Source organism: Orbicella faveolata, unplaced genomic scaffold (assembly GCF_042242905.1).
Source record: "Orbicella faveolata isolate gen_17 unplaced genomic scaffold, um_ofav_v1 contig_4, whole genome shotgun sequence".
Taxonomy (NCBI): Eukaryota; Metazoa; Cnidaria; class Anthozoa; order Scleractinia; family Merulinidae; genus Orbicella; species Orbicella faveolata.
In genome coordinates, this window is record NW_028301569.1 from 8,379,279 (window position 1) to 8,396,297 (window position 17,019).

The following is a 17,019-nucleotide window of genomic DNA, read 5'->3' on the forward strand; positions in this document are numbered from 1 at the left end:
CATGGTGGTCAACGTTTTTTTCTCTTTTTCTGTGTGGCTAGCTGTTTTGATACTGCAATTATAACAGGAATCCTGACTTTTAGCTCATGGATGACATCATCCATGAGCTTTAGCAGGCAGTCAGATGGGCACTCCCTCACTCACTCACTCCATTGTAATTAATTTATTCATTAAACCTGGATTATACATTTTTCCCCTTCCTCCCCCGCTAAGTATTGTTTTGTCAAAGAGTCTTCAGCCCATGTTTGGCAGGTTTTAGGGGGGACTAGAAAGGCATACATTTTCGTCCGATATCAGGGAGAGCCTGGGTACGAGGTTCTGGAAGGATCAGCCATTTCAGTTTCATGTGTCTCGCTTTTGTAAATATGTAGTATTTTACCTATGGGCTTTTGCTTGCACATAGATGAAAGCTGAGAGAGGTATTTATGACTGTGGTCCTGTATCAGTCACAACAGCATGACCGACGAGGTCAAAGAAATTGATACAAGACGAAGTTAGAAAGTGACATTGTGTTTAGCAAACATGAAAGCTTTTTTTTCTTGTCTAGCTAGAGAATTTGATGGTTTCCACTTGCTTTCTCTCCTTGTAGAGTCCAAGGTAAGCCTAAGTTCTTGTTAAGTTTTGGCTTCATTGTTTCTGTATTGTATTATTTTTTTGTACACATGGAAATTCTGGCGGTGCTCCTATCGAAGTTTTTAAATGTGTATTTGAAAATGAGCTTACTTAAAGCAAGAAGTTGCTGTTGATCACTCTACATTTCTGTATTCTATGCAGTTCGACCAGAGTAAACATTTCTTCACGGATGGTATATAAGTCAGCCTTCATGACAGAGTAAATATACTGTAAAATTTGAGAGAGGGATCATGGTTAGACCAATGAACATCCAAGAGACTGTGTAGATCGAGCGTCGATAAAACCAGGAACATGCAACATTCTGGAACATCCTGCAACATCGAATAGTTATAACAGTTATGAGAAAAATATGTGAAACTACATTTTCAAAATTTGAATTAAACAAAAATAAACTGGGATCAGCTCGGAATATAAAAACAAAACAAAAACAAAAACATAACAAGAAAAAAAGAAAGGAAGATGGAAATGACTGTTATGAGTGAAGGATACCTTCCAGTTGTTCGCCATCAGTATAATCATGTGACTGTCCCTTATTCCCAGATTTCTTTCATAGAAAATCGAGATGGTAGCGTTCAAACTCTTTAATCAGACTGAAAAATATGAGTACCCGAGTGTGATTTCTTTATTCAATTCATTACGTCAATTCAAAGATATGCGTATACATGATTTCTCATGAAGAAATAGTTTCTCTATGAGATAGAAATGGAAACTCTTTAGTATTGAGTTTCTTGTCTTATTAATAATAACTTGCTTGTTACTCAGGCTTCTGGAAAAGTTGAGTCTGCACTTGGTGGGTCATAGTGCCAGGCATTCCTATTGGAGAGTGCAAAACTGGGAATGATAACAACATTAACAAAGGAAACGCAATGAATTACCTGGCATTGATCATCCGAATCATCCATGTTTGTGTTGAAAAACAGAGTGATGTAAAGCCATATGACGCAAATGGCAGGAAAGAAGAGGACCCTGTGCTCATTGTGGTCAGTTGAATGAATAAACAACGCTCCCTAACCCTCCGCTACAGACTCCACTACCCCAAGAAATCTCTTTTCATATTTTGAGCTGATACCGGTTTATTTTTGTTTATTTTATTTTTAAAAATTTAATTTTTCATATTTTTCTCATGATTATTATAATTTTTTGATGTGCCAGGATGTTCCAGAATGTTCCATGTTCTGGGTTTTATCAACGCCTGTGTAGATCTACTTTTTGCAAGAGAGATTTACTGTCCAATCATGTCAAACACGCATGGTGGCTGGTGATGTACGTAGTGTTCTATTTTGCTTCTAGACACGAGACATGTAAACAATTGGAATCAAAGCTCGAAATAAACATAAATAGTGTACCTGTCAACAATCGTTTTGAATATCTATGCATTGCTGGTGAAATTAACACAAACAATTGCCAAGATAGGAATAGAACACTGTGATTTCCATTTCCAAGAAAGAAAATTATGGTTATTTTTGTCTGCATTACAATCTGCAATACCCTCTATTTTGTTATAGTTGACTAAAGGTGCACTTTTTAGGAGGAGGTATGATAAAAAGGCAGGGATTTTAAACAATAATTGCAAATTTATTCATGAAAAGAGATGTACTGGGTCTACTGTGGGTATGTGAAAGGGGTTTCAAGTTCGAGGCCACATGTATGTGACAGGTAACCTTTTCTGGAAAAAACACAAGGGAAAAGATTTGGACCTTTAGGCAGAGCCTCCTTGTATAAAACTTTTTTAAGTCCCTTCCCTCTCTCCCTGGGTATGGTTGTATGGAGAAAACTTATATTGTAAGTAAAAATATCCCCTTCACTTCAGGTTCAAGGTCAAAACAAAATTGAACTTTTTTGGTACAAGATTTAGCAGGGGGTTTTCATGGCAGAGTGTTACTGTTTCAAGTAGCCCTTTCTGGGAGGGATGCTGGAAACTGCCTGAAATGATTCTTAGAATATTTCGAGAAATACTTTTCTCTCTGTTCCCATTTACCAGCTAGCTAAAACCAGATTGTTTACATTTGCGATGGCATGAAATAAACAAGAGTTTGGCAATACCTGCGTCCCAGTAAAGTAAAATTGTGCAAAATATTCTTGGCATTCTCAAGCTGATTGTCTTTAAATTATAACTGTCAAAACAATGTGACGTACTGTCTATATAGTTGCAATATAGCCATTTCATAATGCAACAGTCGAATGTTGACTGGACAAGGACCACGAACAAATTACCTTGACCCAAAATGCACTGCAGACTCACTAATACATGTATTATACATATTATAACCAACTCCTCTGACTGGGTGAATATGGTGAATTCTCATTTAATGGCTTCATTGTGCAATAGATTGTAGAAGTTATTTGACACTATTCTTCCAGATGAGAGCTAGGAGCTATGATGGCATTTACAATAACAATGTTCCAGTGCCAATCAAAATAATATATTCCATTTTAAAATTTATAAGCGGTCTGTATAAACAGCCTGTGATTTAATTTTTGTATACTTACCTAGTTTCACTGTACATGCACTCCTTGAGCTTTCAAACTGGCGTTCAAAAAGTCATTTCAAAAATTGTCAACTATAAACTAACTATATCAACTAAATGTAAGCAGGCACGTGTATGCTCTGCGGACCTATATTTTGTCTTGTCGTGGGTTCCTTAACGTTCCAAATAACTTTCAATACTCTCATCCCACCAATTCCTCTTTATTATTCGACTATTTTTTTCTAGACTGATCCAATTCGTCCAGAGCTGGCTCACAAGAGCCTTTGATTCCATTTAACTTTATTCCTGTTGGTGATTAATTCTTTCATCGTCGTTCATTCGCGTGCTCACGTTACTCTCAAGCCAGAGGAGAAGTTACTAAGCCGGTGAGAATCTGGCCGAGTCCGATTGATTCTTTTCTTTGATTGGCTATTCAAATTTCCTTTTAATTAAACATGCGCGCGAAGGTTAAAATTCCTCGCTCAAAGGTACGACTACTTCGCGACCAAACGTGCGAAGTGATTGTATTAGGTCCACTGTATTAGGTATTAGGGCCACTCCTAAACAAATTTCACTCTGACGTTTATCCAAACAAGGAATGAAAAGCCAATCGAAAGAAGAGCCTGGTTTGTTTTTGTTGCTCGTTAGTTTATATTTTCCATTTCTCTTGTAATTAATTAGTTTAAATCCAGTATGCACCTTTCTTTCTTCTACAAAGGGATTACGCTAGAAAACCACTTTGAATAAAGTTAATTTATTTGAAAAATTCTATACAAGAAATCAAAATATCACTCATGATACTAAGATGTTTAAAACAAACTTCACCCTTAAATTAACACGCCTGCTACTTGCAACACTGATTGAAGTCTGCTATTACGAACCAAAACTATGCTTTGTAACAGGAAACAGAAAAAAATTCAATCATCTAAAAATTTAAGTAAGGCTCGTTAAAAGGAAAACTCAACGGAAAACGGTCATCAGCCTGGTGAATACAGTGTTAGTTTGTTTCTACAAGCGTTCCAATATGACTCAGCCTGTTATCCAGTTAGAGAAGGAAGAACATTGCCCGAGATACAGTGTTTAATGTGAAATCAGATCACCTAAAGATGCATGATTGCTTCTCATTAAATTTTCGCGGTCTGTTATAAAACTCAATTCACTTCGCGAGAGCTCTAATTTGTTAGAGTACAGTGACGTTTCGCATGGAACTCTTTCCATGGCCACAGGCGGCGCGTCTTGAAAAACTTACACTATTCTTTTCAAGCTCGCCGTTTGTAGTCTAAACAATCTTCTTTAGTCTTACCTACGCTTGTTTAGGTATACATCTATGATCCCGACGTCAAATGTGATTAAGAACATATTGCTAGGTTTCTTAACTCGAGAAATTGTGATCTCAGAAGCAACATATTACGGGCATTATTTAACTTGACGTTTTACGTTTGATTGACATATACTGCTGATTTCGCACCATGTCTGCGCTCTTCGAATGGTTCCTCTAGTCCCGTCGGGGGGTGGGGGGAGGGGGACTCCCATGTGAATAGGTTAGGGATGCGCGTCGTCTCCCTTAGGGGTGTAAATCACGGATTTTGGTCTCACTTAGGGTGTTGACGACGAAACGCCACTATGCTTAGCCTTCAAGGTATCTTTTAGGGTTGCACTCGAAATAATAATAGAAGAACACTGTCTGTCCTTTTCAAAGTGGTATGTTGTAGGGGTTAAATACAGCTCCAGCCACTTGGTCTCCCAGAGTGGTCTCTTTTAGGGGTTTAATTCAAATTGCCCGAAGAGCATCCCAACCTTGTCACATGGGAGGCTTCCACCAGTTGCGCTTCTTGACATGGCAACTACACTTTTCGCATCGTTTAATGTCTTTAGTTGCGGTTGCCAATCAATTAGTGTATTCAACTGGTCAACAAATAGCAGCACGGTAGTGATCTTATAGGCCTAGACCATTTGTATACACCAAAAATATCTAACGCAGGACTGGACTACCGGAATGGAAACCAAACATCTTCGCCAATAGAGGTAATACATTCAAGATCCAGGACGAACTTGTTTCTCCAACTCTTGCACGCATCTTCGTCCCATATCCTGCAAGCTACGACGAACAGCATTCTGTAAAAGTCCTTCCAGTCTTGGATCATTGCTGCAAAAGAGAATAAATCCATTGAAAACGTGAACAGAAAAGGTTTTCAGTGAACGTTGTTTGTTGTTTGCCTTTCTTAAATTCCACGTCGGGTTCAAGACAGATCCAGACCTCTTTTAAAGGTAGGGGACCCAAAATGTTTCCCATCCTTCGAGCCTTAAATTAAGGTAGGGGTTCAAAAAGGTTTGCGACTCCTCGGGCCTGACGTATTTTCGCCAATATGGAGGGAAAGGGTGCGGAGGGGCCTGTCCTTCCTTGATCCGCCACTGTAGAGCATCCGTAGCGGCAATTCTGCTCCGAAACGACATACTCCTGTGAGGAGAACGATTCCATTAAATCATTAAGTCTTTATAACCTATATCACACTAGATGGAAAATTCTACAGACAGTCATCGCCAATTCAGACGGTTTTTGCAACTAACATAGTGGAGGTTGAGGAAAAGGCCCGCAGAGAATCAACGAGAAAACTCATTCAGTGAAGATTGACTCAATCACTTACCTTACCAACATCTTAACTACATTGACAACAGTATGGCATTCCCTTTTGTACACCTGCGACAACAAAGAAAAAAAAGCGTCATGAATCCAATAACTGTAAGATGATCATGTCGAGTGTAAAGAAAATGTTAAGGGAAACACGTGCGGCAAGACTGACAAGCATGCTGTAATGTACCGGTAGTAGCGAAAAAAGCGACCTCGAATGTAGCTTGACTTTCTGTGCAGAATAATAGATGAACACCCCCCCCCCCTCTCCCCACTCTTTCCTTCCCTCCCCCCGCGATGTTTCCCTAGCGTACGTTTTAAGAAGCGTACTGCGCCGGCGACAAAGAAAAAAAACTTTACTTTGTTGCGGCGTTAATTCGTTTAGACAAGCAATATCCTTTACCATCTGGAATTATCAGAATTTTCTTTTGAGCAATGCTACTCTCCCAGTAAAAAACCTTACAAGACCTAAAATAAAAGTACTGTAAATCCTGATGAATTTTCACCTTGTATGTAAAGATTACAAATTACTGAACCTGTGTTTTTTAATGATCCTCCACGGTGAATGTGAAGAAAGAACTGATCAAGAACAAAATACCTGGCCCAAGTTGTTCCAAAGGGGGATAACGCTGTCCAACAGATAAATCACTATCCAGCAGATAGAGTGGTTACGAACCATCATCCCGAGAGCAACTTCTGGGAATATTGCCCAAAATGTCCTTATCAGGCCCCACCCAACCCCCTCTCGGTTTGTCAGGACATAATAACCACAAGCACTTGACAACAAGCACTTGACAAGTAGACATGGTTACCTGCTCTATTTCTTCTTTCTTTCTCCTAAGTCGTTCCATCCTTAAAGCGATGCACTCACTTTCTTTTCCACTGCAGCTGTTTGCTTTTTTTTCCATGATATTGGTATTTTCATTGGACATTTTACACGGCGGACTATGAGCTGTAAATGGTGACGTATTTCTGGTTTTACAAGTACGGGGTGGACAGTCAGTTGTAGCAGGGGTACCGCTTACCGCGGGTGATAAGCTACACGCCAACTCCGCATTCTCGCTGTAAGTGTCTTTTTCTGTCATCGCAGTATATTTGTCACCAGAGAACTCATTGATGGATGAACCATCACCTTGCAAAATCTTCAAAGAGTTGCTCTCTGGAACCATATTCACACTTACATGGGTAACTGTAGACGTGCTAGTTTTCTTGAAATATCTCCCGCAGTGAGCAGCTTGAGGTGTCCTTTTGATATCGTGATTAAACAGTGGAGTGGTTGGTATGATAAGCTTGAGCGGCTTACGTGGTACTTTACAAGGACGAGATGCATCTCTTGTAGAATCGGGGTGGGTCCTCTTGTTAGCAGAGCAAGACGTCGAATTGGAAAGCGTTTCCCCATTTCCAAGAGGTAAAACTTGCTGCTGAATTTTCCTCAAGCATTCACTTTGCGCATCTTTTTCGTTTTCACCTTCTATTTCTAAAACTATACTTCCTGGCAGGACAGAACTCTTTGGCATCGACGTTCCCTGATCACTAAATCCAAAATCCTTATTCTCACCAGCAGACGCAAAAGGTCTCTTATCAGATGTCCCTGGAGTCTCACTCATGTTGCTGACATCAGATCTTCCCCAGTTAGTCTCACTTCCTGTTATTTGACTTGGTATCTGGTCTGTGCTAAGACAATGTTCATTAGGCACATGACTTTGTCTCAAGTCCAATGGCGGCTGTGTAACTAATAACCCATCACTTTCTGGAAGATCTCCCGATAGAAATGTATCTTGATTTGCTTTACAACACGAAGGTAACGATTCTTTGGCAACACTAAAAGCACCGCTTGTACCATCACAGTCGGTGCAATTATCAGGTCCTTCTTCAGACCTTACACTCTTGGGTGCACTGTTGATTTTGACGACTTCCTGGTCATCATCGTGAGCTACAAATTTCATCCTTTTCAAAGGAACATCACTAATGAAAGAACCATCTGGAAGCATCAGTCTCAAGTGACCATCAGTCTCTCTGCCATCCTTTCGTTTCTCTACTTCAACAGTCGAGATCGCTTCAGCAACAAACTTTGATTGCTGATCACAATCAACTGGGCGATTGTTAGAGTTCTCGCAGAGAGGCCAACCTTTTCTTAACGCTGTATCCAGAGAGAGAGACCTCACAGGTCTAGCACTTTTATCATTGGTTGCATAAAGTATGCGGGGTTTATGTTGAGTGACTCTGTTGGTATTAAAGTCGTACGTCTTGGCAGCGGTCACATACACTACCTTAGGTTTTGCATCCATGGAGACAGTTGCTGGTAAACTTTTCGTTCTCTTTTCGCTTCTTAACAAAGGCTTTACATTGTGTTTGCTCCCTTCGCCTGTCATGGAATTATCCGAACAAACCTCACTATCTTTGGCAACACTCTTCCCGTCTTTATCGCTGGTAGCAACTATGTGATTTTTCATCAGGTCTTTGGTTGGCAAATTCCCATCAATGAAATGTTTGGCTAGCGAAACGCTTTTTCTTGGAGCCCCAGATTTAGGTGATCTAAAATACCTGGAAGACCTTGGGGTTGTATCACTCATACTATCACCCTTGACTATCTGATTGAAATGCAAAACCTCTTCTTCCTCGTCAGCAGCCCTGCTTCTTGGTTTGTTCTTACATACTTCAGGATGGACAACTTCTATCGCTTCACAAATAGGTGCATCCGTCTCATGTCCACCACCCTGGCACGACACGTCCTCATTGGTACATACCTCAACATCACCTCCACTCACGTTTGTGGGGTGACTTGGAGAATACGGAGATGTATCATTTTTAGGAAGTGGGGAACGATGTTCGTCACTTGTCCAAGTTGGGCTGCTCGGAGAATAAGGCTTGCCACCATCACTTTCTATACTGCTGGTGCTGGTATTCACACAGATTGATGACCCATTGAAGTGATCTCGAGGTTCCTCCGCTGAGGATATCTCCTTATCGACGTGTTCAAAATCTTCGGTAATCAAATGATGTTCTTTCACTTGCGGATTGACACTACTGATACTAAAGAAAGAAGCGCTTGATTTAGTAGCATCAACATTAGTCGTTGAGTACTGAGCTTGTGCCGCACTCGAGTTGCAAGGTTCTAAGCTTGTCCAACTCGGATGATGTGTTCCAATATCAGCAGGTTTGCCTTTTGATGCTATTTCGCTCAGCTGAACCTCTTGACTACTGAATTTTAACCTTACAACCTCAGTGGTGTTGTTTGCTATGGATCGAGTCTCTTGTTTTATTTGAGCATCAGCCATGTTATATGAATTCGTATCCACGTGATAACTTTCCTGGTCTGTATCTGTCTCATTAACTCCTCCACTGATCTCAGTGTGGTTCTCCTTTCTCGTGTTATCTGACCGATTTCCATCGTTGGAGCAATACACATCCTGTTGCATGACACAACCATCCACCATGTTATACACTTTATGCTCTATGTCATCATATTTCCGTTCTTCGCTGATAAAATAACCGTTATTTGAAGTGTGCTTTTCTTTCTTTGCATTGTTAACACCATTCGTGACATCATTACTCTTCGCATCACAAACCTTTTCTGTGTTAAATCCATTAAATCCAGCATTTTCAGAGTTGTGTTTCTTGTCTTTCATGTTCCAAACGTTATTACTGTTTTCCTCTCTGCGCATGACATCGATACTTTCTATGACACCGTGTTCTTGATCTAGGCCACCGGCATCAACCACAACATCCTCCACATTGGTACACTCTCTGTCAGGAATATCCTCGCCAACACTTACCTTGTTAGACAGGTTTTGTTGTGTGTTATTAACACCAGTGACGCAGACTTGTTCTGTGTTAGTGACATCAAAATCAGCATCATTTCCTTGGCACTCCTGATTTCTAGAATTACAAACGTGATCAATGTCCCTGATGTCATAAACCTCTCGTTTTGTGACCTTGGCACCTTCAAGGATATACACTTTTTCGATAATATACGTAACCTCCTGGCATTTGAAGAAACTAACATCATCTTCCAATTCATGAGCTTCTTGCACCGCACTAATCACATCAGTCATATCTCCATTGTCGCCATCGATATATTGAGGAATTACCTCACGGCATTCTGTTTTGCAAGCCCCCGTGTCGAAATTATTTACTTGGTGGGATTGAGTACCGTATTCATTCTCAGAGACATACTGCTCCTTTCCTACGTAGATGGCATTATCTTGCACTTTTTCCATGGTACATGCTGCATATATTCCACTGTTATTACAATTAGATTGCTCCGTGTTATAACCTCCCTGTTTCAAGGCCTCTGCATTGCGTACAATACTGCAAACATCTACTTCCGGGGGTGGGACTTCAGATCTTGTGGGACTGACGTTGTGACAATCATTACCTAATTCGGAGGTATTGTGCTCTGCTTTTGTAATATCAGGACTATCTTCCTCCATAATATGATCTTCCTCGCCCCTCTCAACCATAGCATTTTCTGTGTTGTTCAATTCCATAGGGTGACAAAACACTTTGTTTGGTAAAAGAACTCCTGGCGAAGTCTCGTCAGAGGAAACACTCCTTTGCAAGTCCTTCCGACAGACACTACCATCAATTTCCTTGCCAACTTCAATTATGGAACTGTTACTTGTTCCAAGCTGGTTTTCGCCTTCTCCGCAAACACTAAAATCCTCTGGCAGCCACGTTTCTTGAACTAAGTCCAGTTTAGGTGTGTTTTCTTCAGTTGAAGAAATTTCCATGTGAGCATGTTGCAAATTGGTTGACAATATCTCATTGGATGTGTCATTTTCTGTGTAAATCTTACTTTCTTTCACGGGGCTCTGGCATAAGGCGAAATCGTAAGAATTAGGAACCGGTTTTTCAGCCGGATGAACAGGTTTTTCAGCCGGTTCATTAGTGGTCTTCAGTTCGTCCATGTGACAGTTTCCTTGCAAAGAGTTTTCTTTATCTTCCATTTCCGCCATAAAATCCGCTTTACTTGTCCTTTGAAAATCAGTTTCAGGAACCTCCACTCTGTCCGTTGTCTTAGGGTCATCTACAATAAAGGTAGAGTTTTTCTTTACATCCATAAAGTCATCGTTCTCTGTTGAGATGTCTTCAGTCCGAGCGTTTTTCTCGGTATAATCTAAATTCTCTTTCGACAAGTCATAACCGCTGTAATCTTCTTCAACCTCGCTCATGTCCTGATCTGAACTGCCTTCGCAGCAGGGGACTGCTAGGTGACTGGCGTTGTTGTCAGGGGTAGTAATGTTTCCTTCAGGTGTCCCTCCTACAGCCCACTCCTCAACTGGTGTTTCATTCGTACACCGATCAACCTCAAATGTATCCAGCGATTGCAGATTCTCAGTGGCCACAGGCTGGGCATGCTCCAGGCGACTCTTTTCACTAGGACGATATTCTTCAGATTGTCCAGCGGGCTTCGTGGTGTAACCTCTTACACTGTCAACACCTTTAAGTGCGACAGAAGTAATACTGCTCGATGTGCCTTCTTTAGAGGAACCTTCTTTACTTCCTGGTCTTCTCAAGAGTATCTTGCATTCTGTCAAAGTGACAGCTACCGCATTCAAAAGGTGATCTGCTCTTTTTTTGATGGAATAGTCTGTGACATGCTGTCTTTGCTGTGGACAACAAGAACACGAGCACAAATGTCAGTAGATTTGGAAAAAGTGGTTGTAAATACAAGAACTTAGGTTGTCGTGCTTTATCAATATAAACAATTTAAACACGTAGCCAAATAATATGTCAGACCTAATCATGACGCCTAGCACAATTTTTGGCTACATGTGTTGTCATCAAGATGTTCAGCGCTTCTCCACCAAAACAAAACGTGCAAACGGTCGTCTTCTGTGAAGAGCACTATCTACAGGAGAATCTTCTTTTCAGTAAAATATTTGCCTCATCAGCATAAGCGAAACAGTTTCTGATGGAGTTGCAAAACATTAGTTGTGAATATTGAAAGGGCACAGCACGATTAACTGTCGCAAAAAATTTGAGCCCGATGTATTGAATACGTTTTGTGCGACGCGGGTTTAGAAACTCAAAACTTGAATGTATGAGCTCATTAGCGCTTTTACCACCCAGAAATTCTGCAGTTTTGGAAAGCCAATTTCTCCTCGAATATTAAATCCAAAGACCCAAATATTTCACAAACTACTAAGTTTCACAAGCTCTTTAAATGTTTGTAGTCAATTCGTGTCTGGCGTGATGACTTCTCTGCGCAAAAGCGTAATTTATTGAGGAAAAATGTAAACAGTGATGTCAGCAAAGTTCGCCTGTTGAGAAACTGTATAGAGCGTTTGGACATGACGTCATGGCAGCCATATTGGTGTTCCAAAACAATGAAACAGCGGCCATGTTGGTCTCCTGGTCACGTGAGTGAAAACGTTCTTTTCCTGCAAGTGCACTTGCCATGTGTTATTGCTTGTTCGCACCATTACAAGCATTTCTGGTGCAACGTGGAGTGAGGGAATGGCCATGTATCATTGTCCAACTAAATTTCAATACTTACCTGTCCTGATTTTCTTTTTTGCTCCTGAGGAAGTAGTTTCTTGATCCTACTTTCATTTATTGTTTTTAGCCTCTTCTTCCCGGTGGAATCCCTGTTTCCGTTTTCTGGGTCAGAATACGTTGAGGCATTATCAGAGTGATTCAGGCTCGTTTTTCGTCCTGTAAAGGAATAATTACAAAGAAACGAGAAAACATAGATTTTAATGCTGCGAAACTTTTGGTGTCATTCAGTTTTGCCTGTAACTACTGAGAAAAGAGCGATGGAATGTTTTGTGCCATGTACATTTTGTAAAAGTATCATCACTTATTGTTTTTTCATTTATTGTTTGTTCTTATCAGTTTTTTGCTTCTATATATTCGCTCTATCGATGACGGGTTCAAATTAAATTGTCACTAGAAAGACTAAAAAGGAATTTTTTTTCCAGAATGGCAAGAGAAGGTAACAGCAGATCACAACAACTTGGAGTACTTATATTTTGAAGTCATAATCACGTTTACCTGCTCTTAACCCAGAAATAAGAACGTTTCCAACGAATTAACAATAACCCAGAAGCGAACTTACTTCTTTTAATAGTCTCAACGTCATCTCGTCTTTTTTCATCATCGTACTTATGCCGTTTCCTGTTTGTACCTTGATTGGAAGAGGAAGACTCGGCCGAGCTGTAAGAACCCGGTGATTTATCACGTTTATCTGGAGAGGTTTTTGTGGCTCTTTCCGAATACTTTATACTGTTCTCTCTACTTCTCTCTCTTAATGAAGAATGTTTTCTTTGTTGGTGTAACATCAGAGAACGTCGCAGATCAGTCCCTCTTCTGCCACCATTTACATTTCCATTCTCGACACTTCTTTCTCTCAACAATGGCACCTTGGTATTTGGATTTGGGGAGTAACTGCGACTCTCCATTTTTCTTCGATCTAGCCGCTGTTTATTGAAGGCCTGACTTGATCTTTCGCTGCCCGGTGAGGTTCCCTGATGTCTAAAATCAGAACTCCTTTCTGCAGACAAACTTCTACTGCTTTCCCTTTTCGCCGAAGAGTGTCTATTTCTGGCTGGCGAAATGCTGCCACGACCTCTTCTTGAATGAGCAGAATTAGAAGTTATTTCTGGGGAATCTTTTAACGTTTTGTCCAAGAGATGGGGCTCTCGGTCACCATAGGCCTTCGGACGTACATTCACAGGCGAAGCACTATGACGACCTCTATCTCTGAAATGTCTGTGAGTATTGCTTACCCACTCATCTGATCGTGACCTTTCGTCTGACAATGCTGCAGCTCTTCTACCGGTGAACTCTCTAAGCTTGTTGCAGAATCTTGGGTTCTGTACCCACGGACTGTCTTTGGGTGTGTCTGTGATGACGGCTGGGTCAGATGGCTTCTTCCTATTTGGGCTGCTAGGTGTAACTGCCTCCCATCTTGGCCACTGCCTTTCTTTATCGAATGAAGGGAAACTGTTATGATTGCCCTCTATAGAAAAATGGTAAGTGAGATAGTAATGCTGTTACAACAGAAATGCGGAACCAAAATTTGGCAATTTTAAATCTGTAACTTCCAAGACTGAAAATAATCAATTCTCTCCGCTGATTTCTTAACAATCTCTTCAAATATTAGATCTGGGAATTTGGTGGTAAATCAAGAAAAAAAGCCTCTATTTATGATATTCAATATTCTCATAACCTGCCTGCTTGACAACATAGTGACACTGCAAAGAGAAATTAGATCTTAATAACCCTCACTGTACCTTGATTTCTGCAATCTTGTGTGTTGATGCACTCCCTGTCATCATACCACTGTCTGTTCCTTGGCATCAGATCTTCACCTCTATAAGGTGGTTCTTCCCGTGTATCTTCAAACAGTCTCTCACTGTAGGCATAATGGTTATCCTCACACTCTTCTCTCAAGTTATCTTGATATATCTCAGGATAATTGTCATATTGACCAAAATCTTGCTCTCTTTCATGATCTTCTTCCCTTTCTGGCCAAATATCTCCCTCATGAGCATGTGACAATTCCTAACGTACAAATACAATTTCAGTGGTGGATCTAGGGGGGAGCCCAGGGGGACCCATATCCCCCCCCTATTTTGGGTAAGAAAGAAGAAATCACAGAAGGAAGAAAAGCCGACAGGGCAAGCAAAACAACCCCCTCCCCCCCCCCCCCCCATAGCTCAAGATCTAGTTCCACCACTTCCACCACTGAATTCAGATGGGTAAACATCACAATTAAGATAAAACTCATTACTCCATAGTACACTGTGGCACAAGATATCAGTGTTATGATGGTAATCACATCACTTATGAAATGACATCATTTGACGAATAGTTCACCGTCATTTACCTCTGGTGGAACAATATTATTGTATTTAGCGACATTAACAGGGATACTCGATCTTCCATGGAACATTCACATAACTGTTACTATAGCAATTAGCAAAAATTCTTATTTTGAACCTGGGACATTTCCATGTGAAAATGCACAATGTCTATTGCATGTAGGTTGCACAAACCTCTTCTCTGTCATAGTATTCTCTTTCCGAAAGGTTTTCATTTCTGCCACTGAAGTCAGAGTCCCATCCAGCCCTGTTCTCATCAAATATTGGATAAGCTTCTTCTTCTCCTTCATCACCATTCCAGTATTGTTGTGAATACCCATTGCAGTGTTCTTTATAATTGAAATTCTTTCTTCTTTCAGCAAAAGTTCCTTCAGGATACCTTCTATTATCTTGATCAACCCTAAACTCCTCTTTACCATCATAACCCACAGATTCTCTTGACACTGTAGGCTTTGTATTAGTCTCCCTTGAAAAGTCGTTGTTATGCCTTGAGGATTTTTCTGTTGCTTCCTCAAAGCTTCTCTTGTCGTCCCATCTTCTGCTGTTAAGGTTGTGATTATTTCTTTGAAATCTTCCTGATTGAGCCAAGCTCTTAGGTACTCTCCAAAAACTTATCTGTACTTTATATCCCCAAAGATATTTTCCATTGAACCTTAATAATAAAAATATAATATCTCATTATAATCTATCAAATAGTTTCACTCCTGCGCAACTGGTCTAAATGCATCACTTGACTGAATATTCCCCAGCTAAAACTGGGGAACATCCAAGTAGTATTCCCCAATTTTCAAAATCATGCATGTTGCAAAAAGTATTTGAAGGATAAAATTATAAACAAATAACCTCCATTTGGTGCAAAAATAAGCTCGGATAATTTGTCCATACACATTATCTGTTCCTCAAAAGCTCACAGTTTCCTTCAGCTGCACTTGCGGAAAACTGATCGCTTCTCGCAACAGATAATGTCCGTGGGCAAATATCCCAGCATATTTTCATGCCAAATGTAGGTTATTGTTTATTTATCATCATATAATCCTCCCACAAGGAAACATATAAAATATTTGTTCAGGCTAGTCTGTCCATTTTGATGAAGAAATCATAGATCATGGTTTTAAAGCTAAAAGAAAAATTCCTATTTTCTACACTTCCAAAAATTGTAAAATTTCAAGAAAATTGATTAACCAGAGGTGATATGGGAAGGGCTTATTGTTTTTAGCAGGGGAGGGCTTATCAAAAAAAAAGATTCTACAGGGGAGTGGAGTTCAAGATGATGATTTAAGTTTGCTGGCAACAGTTTCTGGCACTTTCCAGTAGTTATTTATTATAGATAAATCAGTTTAGGAAGAATTTAGATAAGTTATAGGGTCTTTTCAACAGGTTGTGCTGTTACTATGGAAACCTATTATGCAAGAACATAACCTGACTTGTTCTGAGGTAACATCACTTGATATTAAAGAGTAGTAGTATTGATCTGTCAAAGTATAACTGCTGCGGTTGCCAGCGTCCAAGTGAATAAAGTTTTTACAGTCGTTTTACAATGTGACGTCGAGGGGCTTTAACAACAGTCTCTTGGGACAAGCAATATGGCTGCCTTAAACAATGTTGAAAACATCTTTCATTGAATGAAAAATTGGAAGAAGACAATAGTTAATCATTTAATAACTGCAGAATTAAATACAACATTGACGCAAGGCGATACAAGTAATAAATGTGTCTTCCTCAATAATGTTCACTGTAGGAAAACGGGTCAGCAAAAACTGCTGAATCTGACACTGCGCGAAAACCGCGTGGTCATTTTCACGAATGCATTTATTACCGGCTTAACGTATTGCAAACAACTAGAAATCAACTCGTTAATAAGACACTGGAATTTTCGTGAATTATGTAACCGTGCAAAGCGTATATTTCGATAAACAAAAGGGCTATTAGCCTTATTTCAGCCAGCACGTTCTGAAGTTTTACTTGAGCTCAACTTTACCTGTCAATGGCATCTTCAGCAAGCGCATTCGAGTCAAACTTGAGAGTGATGAAAGCCCAGCGCTTGTCCTTCGAAAGAGCAGTCATTTGAACGCAACATTTTCCGACTTTGTTTTCAAAATACTCCCTAAACAAAGCATAAGCACAAATCAACAATGAACAATATACATGCCAAAAATTGAGATGCGAGGCGCTCAGATTTACCTCACGTCGGAAACGTCGATTCCCGAGTCCGATGGAAATCCTTTGATGAAGACACAATCTCGAACTTCTAAGAAGTCTCCACCTATTGAGGGCATTATTTATAATGTCATAAGAGAGCTTGGAGTTGAACACCAATGAACTTCTGGTCCGATCGTCGACTGCACAAATGAAACACGAAACTTCTTCACGCCGGAAGCTCTGGACTGTGTCACCTTTTATTTTTACGGATCGATTTTCACACGTACCAAACTCCGACTGATTTGCGCGGCCGATAAAA

General features: G+C 40.2%; 1 protein-coding gene across 1 annotated transcript; it reads right to left on the reverse strand.

Moving 5' to 3' along the window:
- Positions 1 to 3,836: 3,836 nt before the first annotated feature.
- On the reverse strand, positions 3,837 to 16,974 carry LOC110063006 (uncharacterized). The gene is made up of 9 exons (XM_020769960.2): positions 16,743 to 16,974; positions 16,540 to 16,665; positions 14,736 to 15,213; positions 13,971 to 14,241; positions 12,794 to 13,696; positions 12,233 to 12,390; positions 6,543 to 11,342; positions 5,747 to 5,799; positions 3,837 to 5,247 (listed from the first exon to the last, which is right to left on the reverse strand). The coding sequence occupies exons 1-9, from the start codon at positions 16,835 to 16,837 to the stop codon at positions 5,136 to 5,138; spliced, it is 6,996 nt and encodes a 2,331-aa protein (XP_020625619.2). The 5' UTR covers positions 16,838 to 16,974; the 3' UTR covers positions 3,837 to 5,135.
- Positions 16,975 to 17,019: the final 45 nt, after the last annotated feature.

What these genes read in the sequence shown, in the direction of transcription:
- LOC110063006 (XM_020769960.2), bottom strand. Translation starts at nt 16,837, where the DNA reads ATGCCCTCAATAGGTGGAGACTTCTTAGAAGTTCGAGATTGTGTCTTC. An exon ending in ATCGACGTTTCCGACGTGAG is followed by an intron (nt 16,666 to 16,742) that starts GTAAATCTGAGC and finishes TGCTTTGTTTAG; the next exon opens with GGAGTATTTTGAAAACAAAG. An exon ending in CGTTGAGACTATTAAAAGAA is followed by an intron (nt 12,391 to 12,793) that starts GTAAGTTCGCTT and finishes ATTCCTTTACAG; the next exon opens with GACGAAAAACGAGCCTGAAT.